General features: G+C 44.2%; 3 protein-coding genes and 1 long non-coding RNA gene across 4 annotated transcripts in view; 1 reads left to right on the forward strand and 3 right to left on the reverse strand.

Moving 5' to 3' along the window:
• LOC144698531 (uncharacterized) overlaps positions 1-13,086 on the reverse strand; it is a 44,012-nt gene extending 30,926 nt beyond the window's left edge. Inside the window, exon 1 of the mRNA XM_078570466.1 lies at positions 12,641-13,086. Coding sequence (XP_078426592.1) covers positions 12,641-13,086 — 446 coding nt within the window. The remainder of the gene's footprint in view (positions 1-12,640) is intronic.
• Positions 1-19,811, forward strand: part of LOC144698301 (uncharacterized) — a 290,571-nt gene that overhangs the window by 82,282 nt on the left and 188,478 nt on the right. The window lies entirely within an intron of this gene.
• Positions 1-19,811, reverse strand: part of LOC144698274 (uncharacterized) — a 133,680-nt gene that overhangs the window by 38,574 nt on the left and 75,295 nt on the right. The window lies entirely within an intron of this gene.
• LOC144698532 (uncharacterized) overlaps positions 1-19,811 on the reverse strand; it is a 62,486-nt gene that overhangs the window by 19,043 nt on the left and 23,632 nt on the right. The window contains exons 5-6 of the mRNA XM_078570467.1: positions 16,751-16,855; positions 6,147-6,272 (exon numbers count right to left, since the gene is read on the reverse strand). Of these exons, the coding sequence (XP_078426593.1) occupies positions 6,147-6,272; positions 16,751-16,855 (231 nt within the window). The remainder of the gene's footprint in view (positions 1-6,146; positions 6,273-16,750; positions 16,856-19,811) is intronic.

Consider the following 19,811-nt stretch of genomic DNA (forward strand, 5'->3'; position numbering starts at 1 on the left):
TCAATCTTAGTGACAAATAAGCTACATGAGCTCCTCACACTTGCTGTTGGAGGTGAGAACAGAACAGGCAGGGGAGAGAGAGAGCACTTCAAAAGGAACTAACTTCTGTAGAGAAATGAAAAAGACTCGACACACTGTGTGTTTGCCACAAAGTTAGTTTATTTGAATTTTATCCAGAATTTTAACCCCTATAACTGGGTTGGAGTTTATTAACATCAGCAGAAACAGACCCCATAGCACATGGTTCAGTCCCAAATGTGATTAACAGCAAAATGCAATCACTGTAGTTACTTGTCAACTTGAGTTAATGTTTCGAGTCCATGTGACTCTTCTGAAGAAGAGTCTATGTGGACTCAAGAAGTAAACTTTGTTCTTCTGTTCACAGATGCTGCCAGACCTGCTGAGACTTTCTACACTTTGTTTTATTTCAGATTTCCAGCATCTGCAGTATTTTGTCTTTATACTTGTGAACTGGTTGTTATTTCTGCAGTGTGGATGAACAACCAAATGACTTGCCACACTCGGAACGTGAGAACAGCATCTCCCCAGTGTAAATTCACTGGTGTACAGTGAGGGCAGACGATTGACTGAACCTAGGCCCATTATGAGAGCACCTCAACTTTCGTCAGTCTGAACATGTTAATAAGGCATCAGTTGCCTGGAACATTTCTAGCACTTCCCGCAGTCCGGGCATTTAAAAGGCCTCATCAGTGTGAACTCACTAGTGTGTCTGCAGATGGGATAACTGAGTGAATCCCTTTCCACAGTTGGAGCAGTTGAATGGTCTCTCGTCAGTGTGAACATGTTGATGGGAACCAATGAACATTCTCCACTCTCACAATCCGCCACTTCCGGCTTCTCTCCGGCACCAACCTCAAGCAAAGAGAGCAGGAGACTCCGAGCATGCGCCATTCACCCGGACAACGCGCGGCAGATAGAGCGGTTTCTGAGGCGCACGGGATTGTGGGTAATCAGGCCGCCATTAGAGACCGCGTCTCAGTTAATCTTTGCCTGAAACTGGGAAAGCAAGAGGAAGGTTCTGTTCGCATAGGGATAGAAAATAAGAAAGATCAAGTTCCAACTCCTGCCATTCGGACTAGAGATGATAGGGGACAAAAAGGAGGATTTACACATGGGGGCAAATGGCATAGCCGAGAGTCTAAATGAATACTTTGCAACTGCCTTTACAAAGGAAGAAAATGCTACCCAGACCATGGTGAATGAGGAGGTGATTCAGATTCAGAAGTGTTTAAAATTGAATTCGAGGAATATTAGATAGGTTATCAACACTTAAAGTTGTGAATCAAAAACAGAACATTCTGGAAAAACTCAGCCTGTCTTACAGCTTCTGTGGAATGAAAAAATAAACAATTAATGTTTCGAGTCCGTATGACTTACTGTTTTGTTCTCCCTCCACAGATGCTGTTAGACCTACTGAGTTTTTCCAGCATTTTCTGCTTTTGTTTCAGAATTCCAACATCCGCAGTATTTTGCTTTTGCTTTAAAGTTGTGAAATCACCTGAGCCAAAGGAGATGCACCCAAGGATCTTGGGAGAAATAAGAATGAAATTTACAGAGGTGCTGGACATAATGTTTGATTGTGCCTTAGTCTCAGGTGCCAAAGGGCTCGAAAATTGCAAAAGTTACACCCTTGTTCCAGAATAGGTGTAAGGATAAGCCCAGCAACTGCAAGCCAATTACTTTAACTTCAGTGGTGAGAAACTTCTAGAAACTATAATTTGGACGAAGTTAACAGTCATATGGACAAATGCACGTCAATAAAGGAAAAACAACATGGACTTCTTAAGAGAAAATCATGTTTAACTTCCTGGATCAAAACAAAAAAACTACTGTGGATGCTGGAAATCCAAAACAAAAACAGAATTACCTGGAAAAACTCAGCAGGTCCGGCAGCATCAGCGGAGAAGAAACGAGTTGACGTTTTGAGTACTCATGACCCTTCAGCAGAACTGAGTAAAGTTAGGAGAGGGATGAAATATAAGAATATAAGCTGGTTTAAGGAAGGGTGGGGGGGGTGGGGGGGGGGTGGGGGTGGGGGGGTCGGGGTGGTGGGGGGTGGGGGGGTCGGGGTGGGGGGGAGAGAAGTTGGGGGTGGGGTGGTTGTAGGGACAAGCAAGCAGTGATAGGAGCAGATAATCAAAAAATGTCACAGATAAAAGAAACAAAGAGGTGTTGAAGGTGGTGATATTATCTAAGAAAATGTGCTAATTAAGAATGGATGGCAGGACACTCAAGGTACAGCTCTAGTGGGGATGGGGTGGAAAGACTGACAGGGCATTACAGTTATAGATTTAAAAATAATTGAAACAGGTGGGAAAAGAAAAATTTATATAAATTATTGGAACAAACAAAAGGGAGGGGGAAGAAACGGAAAGGGGGTGGGGAAGGTGGAGGGAGTTTAAGATCTAAAGTTGTTGAATTCAATATTCAGCCCGGAAGGCTGTAAAGTGCCTAGTCGGAAGATGAGGTGCTGTTCCTCCAGTTTGCGTTGGGCTTCACTAGAACAATGCAGCAAGCCAAGGACAGACATGTGGGCAAGAGAGCAGGGTGGAGTGTTAAAATGGCAAGCGACAGGGAGGTTTGGATCTTTCTTGCGGACAGACCGCAGGTGTTCTGCAAAGCGGTCGCCCAGTTTGCGTTTGGTCTCTCCAATGTAGAGGAGACGGCATTGGGAGCAACGAATGCAGTAGACTAAGTTAGGGGAAATGCAAGTGAAATGCTGCTTCACTTGAAAGGAGTGTTTGGGCCCTTAAACCAGCTCATATTTTACCCCTCTGTTAACTTTACTCAGTTCTGCTGAAGGGTCATGAGGACTCGAAACGTCAACTATTTTCTTCTCCGCTGATGCTGCCAGATCTGCTGAGTTTTTTTACAGGTAATTCTGTTTTTGTTTTAACTTCCTGGAGTTTTTTGAAGAGGTAACAGAGAGGGTTGATGAGGCCAATGCTCTTGATGTGGTATACATGGGCTTTCAAAAGGCATTTGGTACAGGGCTGCACAACAGACTTTTAAGCAAAGTTTTAGCTCATGGAATAAATAGGACAGAAGCCACATGGATACCGAATTGGCTCAGCGGATGGAAACAGAAAGTAGTGGTTAATGGATGTTTCTCAGGCTGGTGGAAGGTTTGTAATGGTGTTCCCCAGGGGTCAGTGTTGGGACTCGGGCTTTTCCTGATATATATTAATGACCTAAATCTTGATGTAAAGGGAAAAATTTCAAAAAGTTTGCAGAAGATACAAAAGGGGTTGCAGGAGAAAGGGACCTAGGTGTATATGTCCATAAGTCATTGAATGCGGCAGGAGAGTGATTGAGAGAGTGACTAATAAAATATACAGTATCCTAGGTTTTATTAACAGGGGCATAGAGTAGAAGAGCAAGGAGGTCATGTATAAGTCAATCGCTTCACCTCAGGTGGTTTATTGCATCCATTTCTGGGCACCACACTTCAGGAAGGCTGTGAAGGCATTGGAGAGGGTGCAGAAAAGATTCACAAGCTTGATTCCAGGGAGGAAGGACAGCTCATAAGAAGATAAGTTGGAGAAATTGGACTGTTTTCATTAGAGAAAAGAAGGCTGAGAGGATATTTGGCAGAGTTATTCAAAATCAAGTGGGGGCTGCACAGAGTAGATAAGGAGAAACTGTTCCCACTCATCAAAGGATTGAGAACAGGTGGGCATAGTTTTAAAGTGATCAGTAAAAGAATCAACAATGATATGAGAAAAATCCTTTCACGCAGTATCAGTTTCGGGTCTGGAATGCTTTGTGTGGGAGTGTGGTGGAGGCAGGTCCAACTGAAGCATTCAAGCAGGAATTAGGCTGTTATCTGAAAAGGAAGAATATACAGGTTTATGGGGAACAGGCAGAAGAAGAGGACTGGTTGAGTTGCTCATTCAGATAGCCAGTGCAGACACGATGGGCCAAATGGCCTCCTTCAGCCCCAAACCAAATCTATAATGTGGTAGAAATTATTGGTTCATTCTGACAGTCAATCTCTATCAATATGTTTGTAACAGAGCAACATTCCATTGTTCTCCCAGTTTTACATTCTGACAGGAAGTTCCAGGTGTTTGTAGCGCTGTGATCTTGTGGTGTGGACAACAACATAGTCAATCTTGTGGAAAGGGTCTGATACATCGAGAGTGATATGGTCTGCAAGATACAATCTGTGTGAGTCATTGGAATATGATTGTGTAATAGTTCAATGAGATCTGACCACTCACTCAGTGATTCCATATAAGTGTAACATAGATACACACAGCTTGTGTCATAGTTCAGTGAGATCTGATTACTTAATGAGTGAGTCTGTATGAGGGTGAGATTCTGCGAACATAGGCATTGCAAATTAAGAATGACAAGGTCCATCTCCTACCATTTGCATCCTGCAATAATGGACCTGTTGGCAAATTCTTGGTAATGAATCTGTTTCAATAAGTTTGTCACAAACTAACACCCTGTTGCTCTGCTGTGCTTTATCTTTTAATGGGCATTAACAGATATTTTCATTGCTATGAGCTTGGGAAGTGGCTATGTCTTCACTCTTCTCTGTTGATCTTATCAAGAAGGGCTGCTGCAGAAAGAAGGAATTGGCCTGTCAGACGCGGTCACTGTGAAAGTGATAATGAAACATCTGTGTGTCAAAGTTCAGTGACACCTGATCACTTACCGAGTGTGAGTCAATGCAAATGTAACTCAAATAATCTCAGCTCCTGCAGGTGATTCTCTGGCTACAATGACATAGATAAGAAAGGAATCAGGAGCATGTATTCCCACCCAGCTGGACACCAGTGGAGAGGCATTGGAGGAGGATGGTTCAGTCAATGGTGTCAAAGACCACAGACAGGCCAAGAAGGACACTGAGGGAGAATTTACCTTTGTCACATTCACAGACGATGTAATTTTTGACTTTGATGAGAGCTGTTTCAATATTGTGGCCGGGGCAATTTTCTTATCGGAGGGATTGAACCATGGAGTTTCATAAAAGATTGGCATGGATTTTGGAGGTGACCAGGACTTCGGAGAGGAAAGGGTGGAGAGAAATGGGGAGATAGTTTGCAAGGACATTGGGGTCAAGGATTGGTTTTATTGAGGAGGGAGTGATGATGGCATATTTGAAGGAGAGGGAATGCGCTTCAAAGGAACTAACTTGTGTTCAAGATATTAAAAAGACTCAACACACTGTGTTTAACACAAAACTGATTTATTTGATTTTTATACAGAATATTAACCAGAATGACAGGGCTGGGGTTTATTAACATCAGCAGAAACAGACCCCAATGAACATGTCCTGGATGTGATTAACAGCAAAATCCAATCACTGCAGTTACTTATGAAATTACCGGTGTTTCACCCGCTTAGCTGACCGAGTGTTGGAAGGGATTCACTCAGAGCAGGTGAACAGTCTCTCCCCAGTGTGAGCTTGCTGGTATGTCAGCAGGTGGGATGACTGAGTGAATCCTTTCCCACACTTGGAGCATCTGAATGGCCACTCCCCAGTGTGAACTCACTGGTGTACAGCGAGTTGAGAGGATCACCTAAACCCTCAGTGAAAGCACCTAAGCAGTCTCTCATCAGTGTAAACCAGTTGATGGGACACCAGTTCCCCAGAACTTTTAAAGCACTTCTTGCAGTCTGGACATTTAAAAGGTCTCTCATCAGTGTGAATTTATTGATGTGTCTTTAGGTGGGATCATTGAGCAAATCTCGTCCCACACTCGGAGCAGCTGAACAACTTCTCCCCAGTGTGAACTCGCTGGTGTCTCACCAGGTTGTTTGAATGGGTGAATCTTTTCCCACACTCGGAGCAGCTGAATGACCTCCCCTCAGTGCGAGTTTGTTCATGTCTCAGCAGGGTGGATAACTGAGTGAATTCATTCCCACACTCCGTACCGGTGAATAGTCTCTCCCCATTGTGAATTTACTGGTGCCTCAGCAGGGTGGATAACTGAGTGAATCCCTTCCCACGTACAGGTGAATGGCCTCTCCCCAGTGTGGACTCGCTGGTGTACGGTGAATTCAGATAAACGTCTGAACCCAGTCCCACAGTGAGAGCACCTGAATGGTCTCTCGTCAGTGTGAACACGCTGGTGCGCCAGCAGGTTGGATGAGTCAGTGAATCCCCTCACATACTCGGAGCAGGTGAACGGCTTTTCCCCAGTGTGAACACACTGGTGTATCACAAGGCTGGATGACTGAGTGAATCCTTTCCCATAAATGGAGCATGTGAACGGTCTCTCCCCCGTGTTAACTCTCTGGTGCCTCAGCAGGTTGGATGAATTAATGAATCCCTTCCCACACTCTGGGCAGGAGAACAGCCTCTCCCCAGTGTGACTGTCTCGGTGAGTTTCCAGCTGAACTGCATAAGTGAATCCTTTCCTACAATCTGCACGTTTCCACAGCTTCTCCCAGCATTTATGTTCTGACAGGCCAGATGATCGGCTGGTCTCGTCCACACAGAGAACACGTGTACGGTTTCTCCCCACTGTGAACGGTGCTTTTTCCTTCCATGTTCAAAATCCAATGATACTCAGGTTACCACAAATTTGGCGTGTCCATCAGACCCTGATGTGATGTTTTATTTCACTTCCCCAAATTAAAATCCTCCCCTTCTAATACTCTGTGAAATTGATTTAAAACAGAAAAAAGGGAGTGAGAGAGAACCCACAAAAACACAAAGGCAGGTTGTGAAATTGAGCTGAATGAATCTGGGAATTTGTGGGGCCGGCACGAGGAAAAAGTGACCATGAAAACTGCTGGATTGTCATAAAAACCCAACTGGTTCACCAATGTCCTTCAGGGAAGGGAACCTGCCACTCGGTCTGGGCCTACACAAGACTCTGGACTCCATCGGAGCAAATAGAGAGAGAGGTTGGAGAGGCATTGGATAAATCAGAGGGATAAACTCTAAATCTCCATCCCTAGAAGGACCAGGGTAACAGGTGTAGGTGAACACCATCACCTCCAAGTTCCCCTCCAAGTCACACACCGTCCTGACTTGTCTGACATCCAGTACTGGATTAACAGAAATTTCCTCCATTTAAATATTGAGAAGACGAAAGCCATTGTCTTCAGTCCTCGCTACAAACTCCACTCCATAGTCACTGGCTCCAAACCTCTACCTTGCTGGGAGTTGGAGCAGAGCGGGCCTGTGGGAGATACTCGGGAGATGAGAAGCACCTAGAAATACAGGTCGGGGATTCGAGTGAGGCCTACCTTGCTGGGAGTCAGAGCGGAGCAGACCTGCAGGAGACAGTGGGGAGCTGAGGAGCCCCTATAAATACAGACCGGGGATTTGAGTGAGGAGTGTCTATAAATACAGACCGAGGATTCGAGTGAGGAGTATCTATAAATACAGATGGGATATTTGAGTGAGGAACACATATAAATACAGACCGGGGATTTGAGTGAGGAGTGTCTATAAATACAGACCGGGGATTTGAGTGAGGAGCGTCTATAAATACAGAGTGAGGATTTGAGTGAGGAGTGTCTATAAATACAGACCGATGATTTGAGTGAGGAACGTTTATAAATACAGACCGGGGATTTGAGTGAGGATCATCTATAAATACAGACGGGGGATTTGAGTGAAGAGTGAGGAATGTGTATAAATACAGACGGGGGATTTGAGTGAGGAACGTCTATAAATACAGACCGGGGATTTGAGTGAGGAATGTCTATAAATACAGACAGGGGATTTGAGTGAGGAACGTCTATAAATACAGACGGGGGATTTGAGTGAGGAATGTGTATAAATACAGACCGGGGATTTGTGTGAGGAACGTCTATAAACACAGATGGGGGATTTGAGTGAGGAATGTGTATAAATACAGACGGGGGATTTCAGTGAGGAATGTGTATAAATACAGACGGGGGATTTGAGTGAGGAATGTCTATAAATACAGACGGGGTATTTGAGTGAGGAACGTCTATAAATACAGACGGGGGATTTGAGTGAGGAATGTCTATAAATACAGACCGGGGATTTGAGTGAGGAACGCCTATAAATACAGACGGGGGATTTGAGTGAGGAACGTCTATAAACACAAACGGGGGATTTGAGTGAGGAGCGTCTATAAATACAGACGGGGTATTTGAGTGTGGAATGTGTATAAATACAGACCGGGGATTTGAGTGAGGAACGTCTATAAATACAGACGGGGGATTTGAGTGAGGAATGGGCTGTTTCACTTTTGCAGCTGCTGTGAGGCAGCAGGAGTGGGGGGAAAGAGGTAGCTGTGATGTCACAGGAAGCTGGTACGTTGATTGGTCGGTAAGTGTTCAGTCTAAGGGACAGTGTGTGAGAAACCAGCTTAGGACAGGCGAGTTCAGGTAGATCTATAAATAAAAAGGACTTTACAATAACAAACCAAAATTTGAAAGCTTTAAAATTCAAATAAAACAACAAAGATTTTAAACAGGCAATAAAATAGAGTTACTTAAATAACATCTAATACACATACCTTGTAGTTAAGAAGCATATAATCTTTAGTTGTCAGTGGTACTAGCATTCAGTAAACACAGTAAATTGTAGCATACATAGGAAGAAAGTAATTAAAGTAAATTAACTAAATAACATAAGTTAGAATGGTAGGACAGGGGTTATCTTGCAGCTGTGAGATGTGGGAGCTTTTGGATGCCAAGGCGATCCATGACAAGCACGTCTGCAGGAATTGTAAACAGCTTGAGGAATTCCGGATCAGGATTATTGATCTGGAAACCGAAATGCAGACACTGCGCAACATAAGGGATGTGGAGAAATACCTGGATACTTTGTTCCAGAAGACAGTCACATCTCTTAGAAGAGGGTCATCTGTTTGATCAGCAATGAGGGACAGGAGGATGTGACTGTCAGTGAAGCAGGTAATGGGACTGAGCAGGCAGTAGTGGAGGAGTCTCAGACTTTGCAAGTGTCAAACAGGTTTGAGGTGCTCACAACCTGTGTGGAAGAAAGTGAAATGTGCAAGGTGGATGAGCTGGCTGGCCATGACACTGTGGTACAGGAAGCCATTCACGCAGGGGGAGCAAAAAGGAATGTAGTGGTAGTAGGGGGTAGGATAGTGAGGGCATTGACACTGTTTTATGCAGCAAAAAGTGAGAGTCCAGACGGCTGTGTTGCCTGCCCAGTGCCAGGGTTCAGGACATCTGCTCAGGGCTGGAGAGGGACTTGCAATGGGAGGGGGAGAATCCAGTTGTCGTGGTCCATGTATGTACCAATGACAAAGGTAGAACTAGGAAAGAGGTTCTGTAAAGTGAGTATGAGGAGCTAGGTACCAAATTATGTAGCAGAAGCTCAAAGGTAATAATCTCTGGATTATTACCTGAGCCACGTGCAAATTGGCATCGGGCAAATAAGATTAGCGAGACCAATGCGTGGCTCAAAGATTGGTGTTGGAGAACTGGGTTCCGGTTTGTGGGGCACTGGTATCAGTGCTGGGGAGAGTGGGGGCTGTACCATTGGGACAGTTTACACCTGAACCGTGCTGGGATGAGTGTCCTCGCAAATCGCATAGCTAGGGAAGTAGAGAAGGCTTTAAACTAAACAAGAGCGGTGAGGGATCAAGCTTGGGTAGAGGTAGCAATTCAAGGTGTAGAGTCAAGAGAGGAGAGCAAAATAGTAAGATGAGAAATGATGGTCAGAGAATGGCAGGAAAGGATTGAGAGAAAAAAACCTGAGAATAAATCAACAGTCAAGACTAGATGTTACAACGGTAACAAAAAGACAAGACTGAAGGCTCTCTATCTGAATGCACATAGCATTCAAAACAAAGTAAATGAATTGATGACTCACACAGAAGTAAATAAATATGATCTGTTAGTAATTATGGAGACGTGGCTGCAGGACAACTAAGATTGGGTCCTTAATATTGAGGGGTACATGACATTCAAGGAGAATAGGAAGCTAGGTAAAGGTGGCGAGGTTGCATTGTTAATCAAAGAGGGCATTGGTGCAATAGTTAGAGATGACCTTGGATCAGGAGATCAGGATGTAGAATTGGTTTGGGTGCAGATGAGGAATAGTAGGGGAAAAATAGTCATTAGTGGGAGTGGTTGATGGGCCCCTAACAGCAGCCATACTATAGGACAAAGTATTGAAGTGAAAATATTGTGTGCTTGTGATAAAGGGACGACAATAATCAAGGGTGATTTTAATCTACACATTAACTGGAAAAATCAGATTGGCAGTAATAGCCTGGATGAGGAGTTCTTAGAATGCTTTTGAGATAGTTTCTTAGAGCAGCATGTTCAGGAGCCAATCAGAGAGCAGGTTATATTTGACTTGGTATTGTGTAATGTAACAGGATTAATTAATGACCTCAGAGTAAGGGCACTGCTAGGTAGCAGCGAGGACAATATGGTTGAATTTTACATTTGAAAGGGAGAAGAGTGGGTCAAAGACTAGTACCTTAAACTTAAATAAGGGCAACTATGTGGGGATGAAAACTGAGCTAGCTGAAGTGAACTGGGAAACATGGCTAGAGGATAGATGAATAGAGAAGCAGTGGCAGACATTTAAGGGGATATTTCAGAGTATTCAGAATGGATCCTGACCATATAGAAAAATTATAAGGGGAGGACCCCCCATCTGTGGTTAACTTAAGAAGTTAAGGAAAGCATCAAGTTTAAGGAAAAAGCATACAACTCCGCAAAGATGAGCAGCAGGACAGATGATTGGACAGAATATAAAGAACAGTCGAAAATGGCTAAAAGGTTAATCAGGAGAAAGAAATTAGAGTGTGAGAGGAAGTTTGCTAGAAATGTAAAAATGGATAGCAAGTGTTTCTACAGGTGCTTAAAAAGGAAAAGAGTGAGCAAAGTGAGTGTTGGTCCTCTAGAGGGTGACAGTGGGGAGTTAATAGTAGATAAGGAAATGGTGGAAGAAATTAATGATATTTTGCTTCTGTGTTCAATATAAAGGATACAAAAAACATTCCAGTAATAGCTGCAAATCAGAAGGTGACAAGAGAAAGGAACTTGGTGAAATTGAAATAACTGGGGAAATGGTATTGAGAAAATTGAAGGAGCTGCTGATGTCAAATCTCTGGGACCCAATGAACTACATCCTAGGGTCTTAAAAGAGGCGGCTAATGAGGTAGTCGGTGCGCTGGTGTTAATTTTCCAAAGTTCGCTAGATTCTGGAAAGGTTCCATCAGATTGGAAAGTAGCAAATATAACCCCTCTATTCAAGAAGGGAGGGAGGCAGAAAACAGGAAACTATAGGCCAGTTAGCTTGACGTCTGTCGTGGGGAAGTTATCAGAATCATTCATTAAGGAGGTTATAGCTGGGCACTTAGAAGAGCTCAAGGCAATTGGGAAAAGTCAGCATGGTTTTGTGAAAGAAAAATCCTGTTTAACCAACTGACTGGAGTTTTTGTGAAGGAGTAACATGCGCAATGGATAAAGGGGAGCCTGTAGACGTGCTGGACTTGGATTTCCAGAAGGCATTTGAGAAGGTGCCACATCAAAGATTATTACGGAAAATAAAAGCGCATGGTGTAGGGGGTAACTTATTAGCATGGATAGGAGATTGGCTGGCTGGCAGAAAGCAGGGAGTATATGGAAATGGGTCTTTTTCTGATTGGCAGGATGTGACGAATGGAGTCCCACAGGGATCTGTGCTGGGGCCTCAACTTTTTATGATTTACATCAATGACTTAGATGAGGGGAGTGAAGACATGGTCGCTAAATTGGCATTTGGCACAAAGATAGGCAGGAAAGTATGTTGTGAAGAGGATATGAGGAGGTTGCAGATGGATGTAGATAGATTGAATGAGTGGACAAAGATCTGGCAAATGGGGTGAAATGTGGGAAAATGTGAAGTTGGTCACTTTAGCAGGAAGAACAAAAAAGCAGAGTATTGCTTAAATGGAGAATGGCTGCATAATTCTGAGGTGCAGAGGGACCTAGGTGTTCTAGTAAATGAGTCACAAAAGGTTTGTATGCAGGTACAGCAAGTAATTAATAAGGCTAATGGAATGCTATCCTTTGTTACGAGAGGGGTTGAACATAAAAGTAAGAATGTTATGCTTCAGTTATACAGGACCACACCTTGAATACTGTGTGCGGTTTTGGTCTCCTTATTTAAGGAAGGATATAAATGCATTGGAGGCGGTTCAAAGGATGTTCACTAGATTGATTTCTGGAATGAGTGGGCTGTCTTATGAGGAAAGGTTGGACAGACTGGGCTTGTTTCCACTGGAGTTTAGAAGAGGGAGGAGTGATTTGATTGAAGTAGATGAGATCCTGAATGGCCTTGACAAGGTGGACGTTGAAAGGATGTTTCCTCTTGTGGGTGAGTCCAGAACTAGGGGGCACCGTTTCAAAATTAGGGGGTTGCCCTTTTAGGACAGAGATGAGGAGAATTTTTTCTCTCAGAGGGATGTGCGGCTTTGGAATTCTCTGCCTTAGAAGGCGGTGGAGGCGCGATCATTGAATATTTTTAAGACATAGGTAGATAGATTCTTGTTAGGCAAGGGAATCAAAGGTTATCGGGGTTAGATGGGAATGTGGAAATTCAAACGCAAGAAGATCAGCCATGATCTTATTGAATGGCACAGCAAGCATGAGAGGCCAAATGGTCTGCTCCTGTTCCTATTCCATATGTTCTTATGGTCTCTCTCCAGTGTGAATTCGCTGGTGTATTCGCAAGTGGGATGACTGAGTGAAACCCTTCCCACACTCAGAGCAGGTGAATGGCCTCTCCCCATTGTGAAACCACTGGTGTATCAGCAGTTGGGATGACTGAGTGAAACCCTTCCCACACTCGGAACAGGTGAACGACCTCTCTCCAGTGTGTAGCTGCTGGTGTCTCAGCAGGCTGGATAACTGAGTGAATCCCTTCCCACATTCGGAGCAGGTGACCGGTCTCTCCCCACTGTGAACTCGCCAGTGTATCAGCAGGTCAGATGACTGAGTGAATCCCTTCCAACACTCAGAGCAGACGAATGGTCTCTCCCCATTGTGAATTCGCTGGTGTGTTCGCAGGTTGGTTGAGTAAGTGAATCCATTCCCATACTCAGAGCAGATGAATGGCTTCTTCCCACTGTGAATTCGCTGGTGTCTCAGCATGTCAGTTGACTGAGTGAATCCCTTCCCACATTCAGAGCAAGTGAATGGTCTCTCCTCAGTGTGAATTCGCTGGTGTGTTCGCAGGTCGGATGACTGAGTGAATCCCTTCCCACACTCAGAGCAGGTGAACGGCCTCTCCCCGGTGTGACTGCGTCGATGGATTTCCAGCTAGGATAGGTAATTGAATCCTTTCCCACAGTCCTTACATTTCCACGGTTTCTCCATGGTTCAAGTGTCCCTGTGTCTCTCCAGGTTTGATGATCAGTTGAATCCTTGTCCACACATAGAAGACGTGTACAATTTCCCCCTGCTGTGAATGGTGTGATGTTATTTCAGGCTGTATAACTGGTTAAAGCTCTTTCCACAGTCAGTTCACTGGAACACTCTCATTCGGGTGTGTGTGTCTCGGTGCTTTTCCAGTCACACTGATGTTTGAAATCTTTTCCCACAGAAAGAACAAACATTTCTCCTTCCACATTCAAAGATGATAATATTCAGGTCCTGATGAATCGAGTGACTGTCAGATATTGATGTGATTTTTGGTTTGAGTTCCCTCTCTGTAAATCCTCCCCTTCCGATACCCTGTGAAAGGAGTTTACAAAAGTAATCACTGTAAGAACAGGATAGAAATTCAGAGCAGACAATTCTCATTTCTATGGAACATTATTTCCTGTCTTCTTCTCCCAAAGCTGCAAATCCCTGTCCCACACACTCGCCCTCCTCCCTGTGCTGAAGCCAAAAAGAGTTTTGGATAATTCTTCCTGTATCTTTTTAACAAATTTGTCCAACTGAAGATAACACTATGTTTCATCATTCACTTCAGTCATTACTCATGACAAATCATTAATCTGAAACCCTCTGACCAACCATACAGAATAGCAGGTATTAACATTGTGTCCAAAACTTACTGTGTGGAGATTTAATGAGTAATTGTGAAGGTGGTTTCTCCAAACCTCCCAGGATTTCCTTCCTTCCTTCTCTCCCTCTCTAACTAAGTTAAACCTGGGATCAGTCTTATGGCCCATTCTGGTTCCTGCTTCTCTTCCTGATGACTAATTAACTCCAATTAAACACTGAGAAGGCTGAAGACACTGTTTTCAGTCCCTGCTCCAATCTCCATTTCCCAGATACCAACTCCATCCCTCGCCCTGCAACAGTCTGAGATTAAACCAGTCTGTTCATAACCTCGGTGTTATATTTGATCTCAAGATCAGGTTCTGATCTCATATCTGTGCCGTCACTAAGATCGCCTCTGCAACATCACCCGGCCTTACCCCGTCTCAGTGTATCTGCTGCTGAAACCCTAATCACTGCCGTTGTTACCTCCAGACTTGAACGACTATCCCAACACACTCCTGGCTGGTCTCCCACATTCTACTCTCCGTAAACCTGAAGCCATCCAAAGGTCTGCGGTCCACATCTTCACTCGTAGCAAGTCCTGTTCCTCTGTCACCCATTTGCTTCCTGACCGTCTTGGATCCCGGTCAAGCAACAGCTTGATTTTAAAATTCTCATCCTTGTTTTCAAATCCCTCCATGGCCTCGCCCTTCGTTATCTCTGTAATCTCCTCCAGCCCCACAACCCTCTGAGATATCTGCACTGCTCGAATTCTGATAGCTTGTACATTCTCCATTTTAATCGCTCCAGCATTAATGACCTTGCCTTAAGTTCCCTCGTTCCCAAATTCTGAAATTCTCTCCCTACACCTCTCTCTCTGTCTACCACATTTTCCCCCTTTAAGACAGTTGAGTATTGCTAAAAAAAGAGACATTCTGTTGAAACCTTTTCTCTTGTACTCATCAAGACAGGCGCAAGAATATCAAATTTCAAAGATTATCAGTCGGGCTCATAATGTGGCTCACTTATGCTTGCTAGAAGCTGCATATATTCATACACAGGGATCTGTCAACTGCAGACAGAAGGGACATGTCCAGGGATGGGGCCGTTTGTTGAATAAAACAAAAGCATGGAGGATGATAGCTCTTTGGTGCATTCTCCATGGCAATGCCTTGACCAATCAGAGCAGACTGGCGAACCAGTCAACACCCTTTCCTTGTGCAGCATAAGTTGTTATTCACTGAGAAATTTGGGTTTTTTGCATCTGTCCAGTGGAGTGCAACATGAAATATCAGCAATATGTCTCCCTTTTTCAGCAATGTTTAAATTCTGTACTACTGAGTGACTGTGGGTTTATAATTCTATTGTTGCTGATCTCAAACTCCTGGTGAACGCATATTTTATGAACGTCTCCCTCGGGCTGTTGCTCATTGTGCCCGTGAGGATGGCGGCTGCGCATGCGCTCTGTAGCACATTGGCCAATCAAGATGGCGGCCGCGCATGCGCCAATCTCACATTGCCCCTATAAAGATGGCGGCCGTTAACTCGGGCATTTCTCCCGCAGCGCCGAGCAAACCCGGCATTGGTGGCTTCTTATTGAGGAATTGGGGCCGGTACCTTGAGTTTATGAAGCTTCTAAATTCATCCGCCGGCCCTATCTCTGTTCACGGGTTTATTTTCGGTTCTGGATCTGCATTCGGTCTTTGTTAAACCCGCATTTAAAATCCGTTCGCTCGAGCTCCCGTCTGTCTCCACGGTCTGCGCATGTTCCGACTTCAAATGATTGGCGGCAGCTCCGGACCAATAGGAAGAAGGGGCGTGGTTGGAGGACCGAGCGGGAGCAATTGGTTCTCCAGCCAATCGGAGTGAGGGGCGGAGCCTGCTGGGAGTGGAGCATGCGCAGTGTGGGCGGGGGACCGGGACAAAGGCAGTGGATTTTTTTTCCCAATAATTGATGTAGATTTTTCTTTTCCCACCTATTTCCATTATTTTTAAATGTATTTCCATCCATTGTTTTATCTCTACCTTTTAGCCTTTTTCAATTCCTTCCCTCCACCCCATCCCACTAGGTCTATCTGTACCTTGCTCGTCCTGCTTTCTACCCTTAATTAGCACATTCCTTAGATAATATCACCACCTTCAACACCTCTTTGAACTTTTGTCTGTGACATCTTTTGGTTATCTCCACCTATCACTGGCCCTCTATCCAGCTCTACTTGTCCCACCCCCTTTAAACCAGCTTATATTTCACCTCTCTTCTATTTTTACTTGGTTCTGTTGAAAAGTCATATGGACTCGAAACGTTAACTGTGTTCCTCTCAGCAGATGCTGTCAGACCTGCTGAGTTTTTCCAGGTATTTTTGTTTTTGTTGCGGTGGAATTTAAAGTCCAGCGGGTGAGAAAGGGCCGAGTGCAGGAGAGGAATGGAGCCGGAGGGTGGACTGGGAGGGTTCACAAACACCCGGTGTAGGACTCCAAACCCGGATTAGAAACTCCAGGAGCCCAGTTTATACCGAGTGTTTGGAAACTCCTTTTACAGGGGATTAGAAGGGGAGGATTTACACACAGCAAACTCAAACCCAGAGAACTGTTTGTCTCTTTGGACTGACCTGCTGAAACACATTGAAGTCACACTGGCTAGAGGCTGTTCAGTTGCTCACAGTGTGGTAAGAGCTTCAGGACATCATCCCACCTGGGACACCACATTCACACTGACAACAGACCTTTTAAATGACCAGAGTGTGAGAAGTGCTTTAAAAGGTGTGGGGAATCTTGCGGTATGTTAGAATTTCTTTTTGCTTAAATCTATGCGAACGGAATTGTATACCCTGGCACGGCACTGGAATACGGTAAAAGGGAAAGACAGTATTTTACCTTGAACATCTTCAGTGTAAGTGTGAGCTGCTGTTAAATCAGGCTGTATAGGTAGAACCTAAAAACAAAAAGGGGGCAATCACATTGTTGGGAGCATACTATAGACCCCCAAACAGTCAGGGAGAGATAGAAGGGCAGATATGTAGGCAAATCTCAGAAGTGTCAAAATAATAGAGTAATAATAGTCGGGGATTTCAACTTCCCCAATATTAACTGGGATAGACAAAGTGTGAAAACTTTGAGGGGGCTGAATTCTTCAAATGTATCCAGGAGAGATTTTTAAGCCAGCACATAGAAAGTCCTACAAGAGAGGTGCTGGACCTTCTTTTAGAGAACAAAGCTGGGCAAGTTGTAGAAGTGTCAGTGGGGGAGCAGTTCAGTAATAATGACCATAACTCCGTAAGATTTAAGTAGTTATTGAAAAGGACGATGATGGATCGAAAATAAGGGTTTTGAATTGGGGGAAGGCCAATTTCAATATGATAAGACAGGACCTGGCCAAAGTGGACTGGGAGCAGCTACTTGTAGGAAAATCAACATCAGAGCAGTGGGAGTCATTCAAAAGGAAATAGTGTGCAGGACCAACATTTTCCCACAAAGGACCAACAAGTCCAGAGAAACCGGGATGTTGAGGAATTGACAGGATTAGATAAGGGGGGAAAAAAGGGAAGCTTATGGTACATACCGAGGGCTCAAAACAGCAGGAGCCCTTGATGGGTAGAGAAAGTGCAGGGGGTTACTTAAAAAAGAAATTAGGAAGGCGAAGAGGGGGCATGAAAAACACAGCTGGGTGAAATAAGTTAAAATGCAAAGGCATTTTATAAGTATATTCAGGGAAAGAGGATAACCAGGGAAAGATTAGGGCCCATCAGGGACCAAAATGGCAATCTGTGTGAGGAGCTGGAAGATGTAGATGAGGTTTTAAATGAGTACTTTGCATCTGGAGTAACTATACAGAAGGATAATGTAGATATAGATATCAGGGAGGGGGACTGTGATATACTTGAACAAATGAGTATTGAGAGGGAGGAGGTATTAGCGGTTTTATTGGGCCTTAAAAGTGTATTAATCCCCAGGCCCAGATGAAATGTATCCCAGGTGCTGTGGGAGGCAAGGGAGGAGATTGCAGGGGCCCTGACATTAATTTTCAAATCCTCTCTGGTCACAAGAGAAGTACCAGAGGACAGCTAATGTGGTACCATTATTAAAGAAGAATGGTAGGGATAAACCAGGGAGCTAATAGGCCAGCGAGTCCAACATCAATGGTAGGGAAACCTTTGGAAACGTTCTGAGGGACAGAATTAATCCCCACGTGGAGAGGCAAGAACTAATCAAGGATAGTCAGCATGGCTTTGTCAGTGAGAGATCATGTCTAACAAATTTGATTGAATTTTTCGAGAAGGTGACGAGGTGTGTAGATGAGGGTAGTTCAATTGATATAGTCCACATGGAATTCTCTAAGGCTTTTGACAAGGCCTGGCATGGGAGACAGGTCCAGAAGGTAAGAGCCCATGTGATCCAGGACAATTTGGCAAATTGGATCCAGAATTAGCTCAATGTCAGGAGGCAGAGGGAGATGGTCAAAGGTTGGTTTTGTGACTGGAAGCCTGTATCCAGTGGCATACTGCAGGGTTGAGTGCTGGATCCCTTCTTGTTTTTAGTGGACATTAATGATGTAGACATGAATGTAGGAGGTATGATCAGTAAGTTCACAGGTAACACAAAAAAATCACTAGTGTGGTAAATAGCGAGGAGGAAACCCTTAGACTATAGGACAATATAGATGGGCTGGTCAGATGGGCAGAACACTGGAAAATGGAATTTAATCCCAAAAAGTGTGAGGTGATGCATTTCGGGAGGACTAACTAGGCAAGGGAGTATATGATGAATGGTAGGACCCGGGAAGTACAGACCCTCGGTGTGCATGTCCATAGATCCTTGAACAGAAGAACTAGGAGCAGGAGTGGGCAATTCAGCCCCTCGAGCCTGCCCCGCCATTCATTACGATCATGGCTGATCTCATTTTGGCCTCAACTCCAATTTCCCAACCTCACCCCATAACCTTTCAACCCATTACTAATTAAGTCCGTGTGGTGAAGGTGCTCGCACAATGCTGTTAGGTAAGGAGCTACAGGTTATTCACCCAGTGATGAGGAAGGGACATTGTTGTTGTTGATTTGGAGAAATATCAATTTGTGTTTATATCACACATTTATTGTTATATAGTTTACCAAGACATTTCACAGAAATGTTAGAAACCAAGGAGATTCTTGGGCAGGTGGCCAATAATTTGGTCAAAGAGGTCGGTCTGCAGGAATATTTTAAAGGATGCAAATGAGGTAGAGAGGCAGAGAGATTTAGGAAGGCAATTCTAGAGTCTTGGAAACTGACAGAATGGCAACCAGTGATGGAATTATTAAAATCAGTAATTCTCGAATTCGAGAAGAGCAGATATCTCGGGGGGTATTGTGAGGCTGGAGGAGGTTACAGAGATAGGAATGATCACAACCATGGAGGAAAACAAGGATGAGAATGTGAAAATTTAGGTGCTGCTTAAATGAGTGCCTTCAAATCATTTGTATAGTTTGTGAATGGCTGTGAGCCAAGCACTGATCCTTGCAGTATCCCACAAATAACTGCCTGTCATCCTGAGAATGAGACATTTATTCCAACTCTGTTTTCTGTCTTTTCACCAATTCTCAATCTATAACAGGATATTACCCCAATCCCATGCACTTGAATTCTGTTTATTGACATCCTGTGCTTTGTTTAGTAACCTTCTCTCTCTGTCTCTCCCACTCCTCTCTCTCTTACTCTCTCTGTCACATTGAATTCTCCAGCCCAGCGAGTTCTGGATGCTCCATCATTGAATATATTTCCGGCTGAGATGGAGAGATTTTCGATCTCTCAGGGAGTCGAGGGATATGGGAAGTGGGTGGGAAAGTGGAGTTGAAACCCAAATTCAGCCACGATTGTATTGAATGGTGGAGCAGGCTCGATGGGGTGTTAGGACT

This window comes from Cetorhinus maximus, chromosome 23, assembly GCF_964194155.1.
Source record: "Cetorhinus maximus chromosome 23, sCetMax3.hap1.1, whole genome shotgun sequence".
Classification (NCBI taxonomy): domain Eukaryota; kingdom Metazoa; phylum Chordata; class Chondrichthyes; order Lamniformes; family Cetorhinidae; genus Cetorhinus; species Cetorhinus maximus.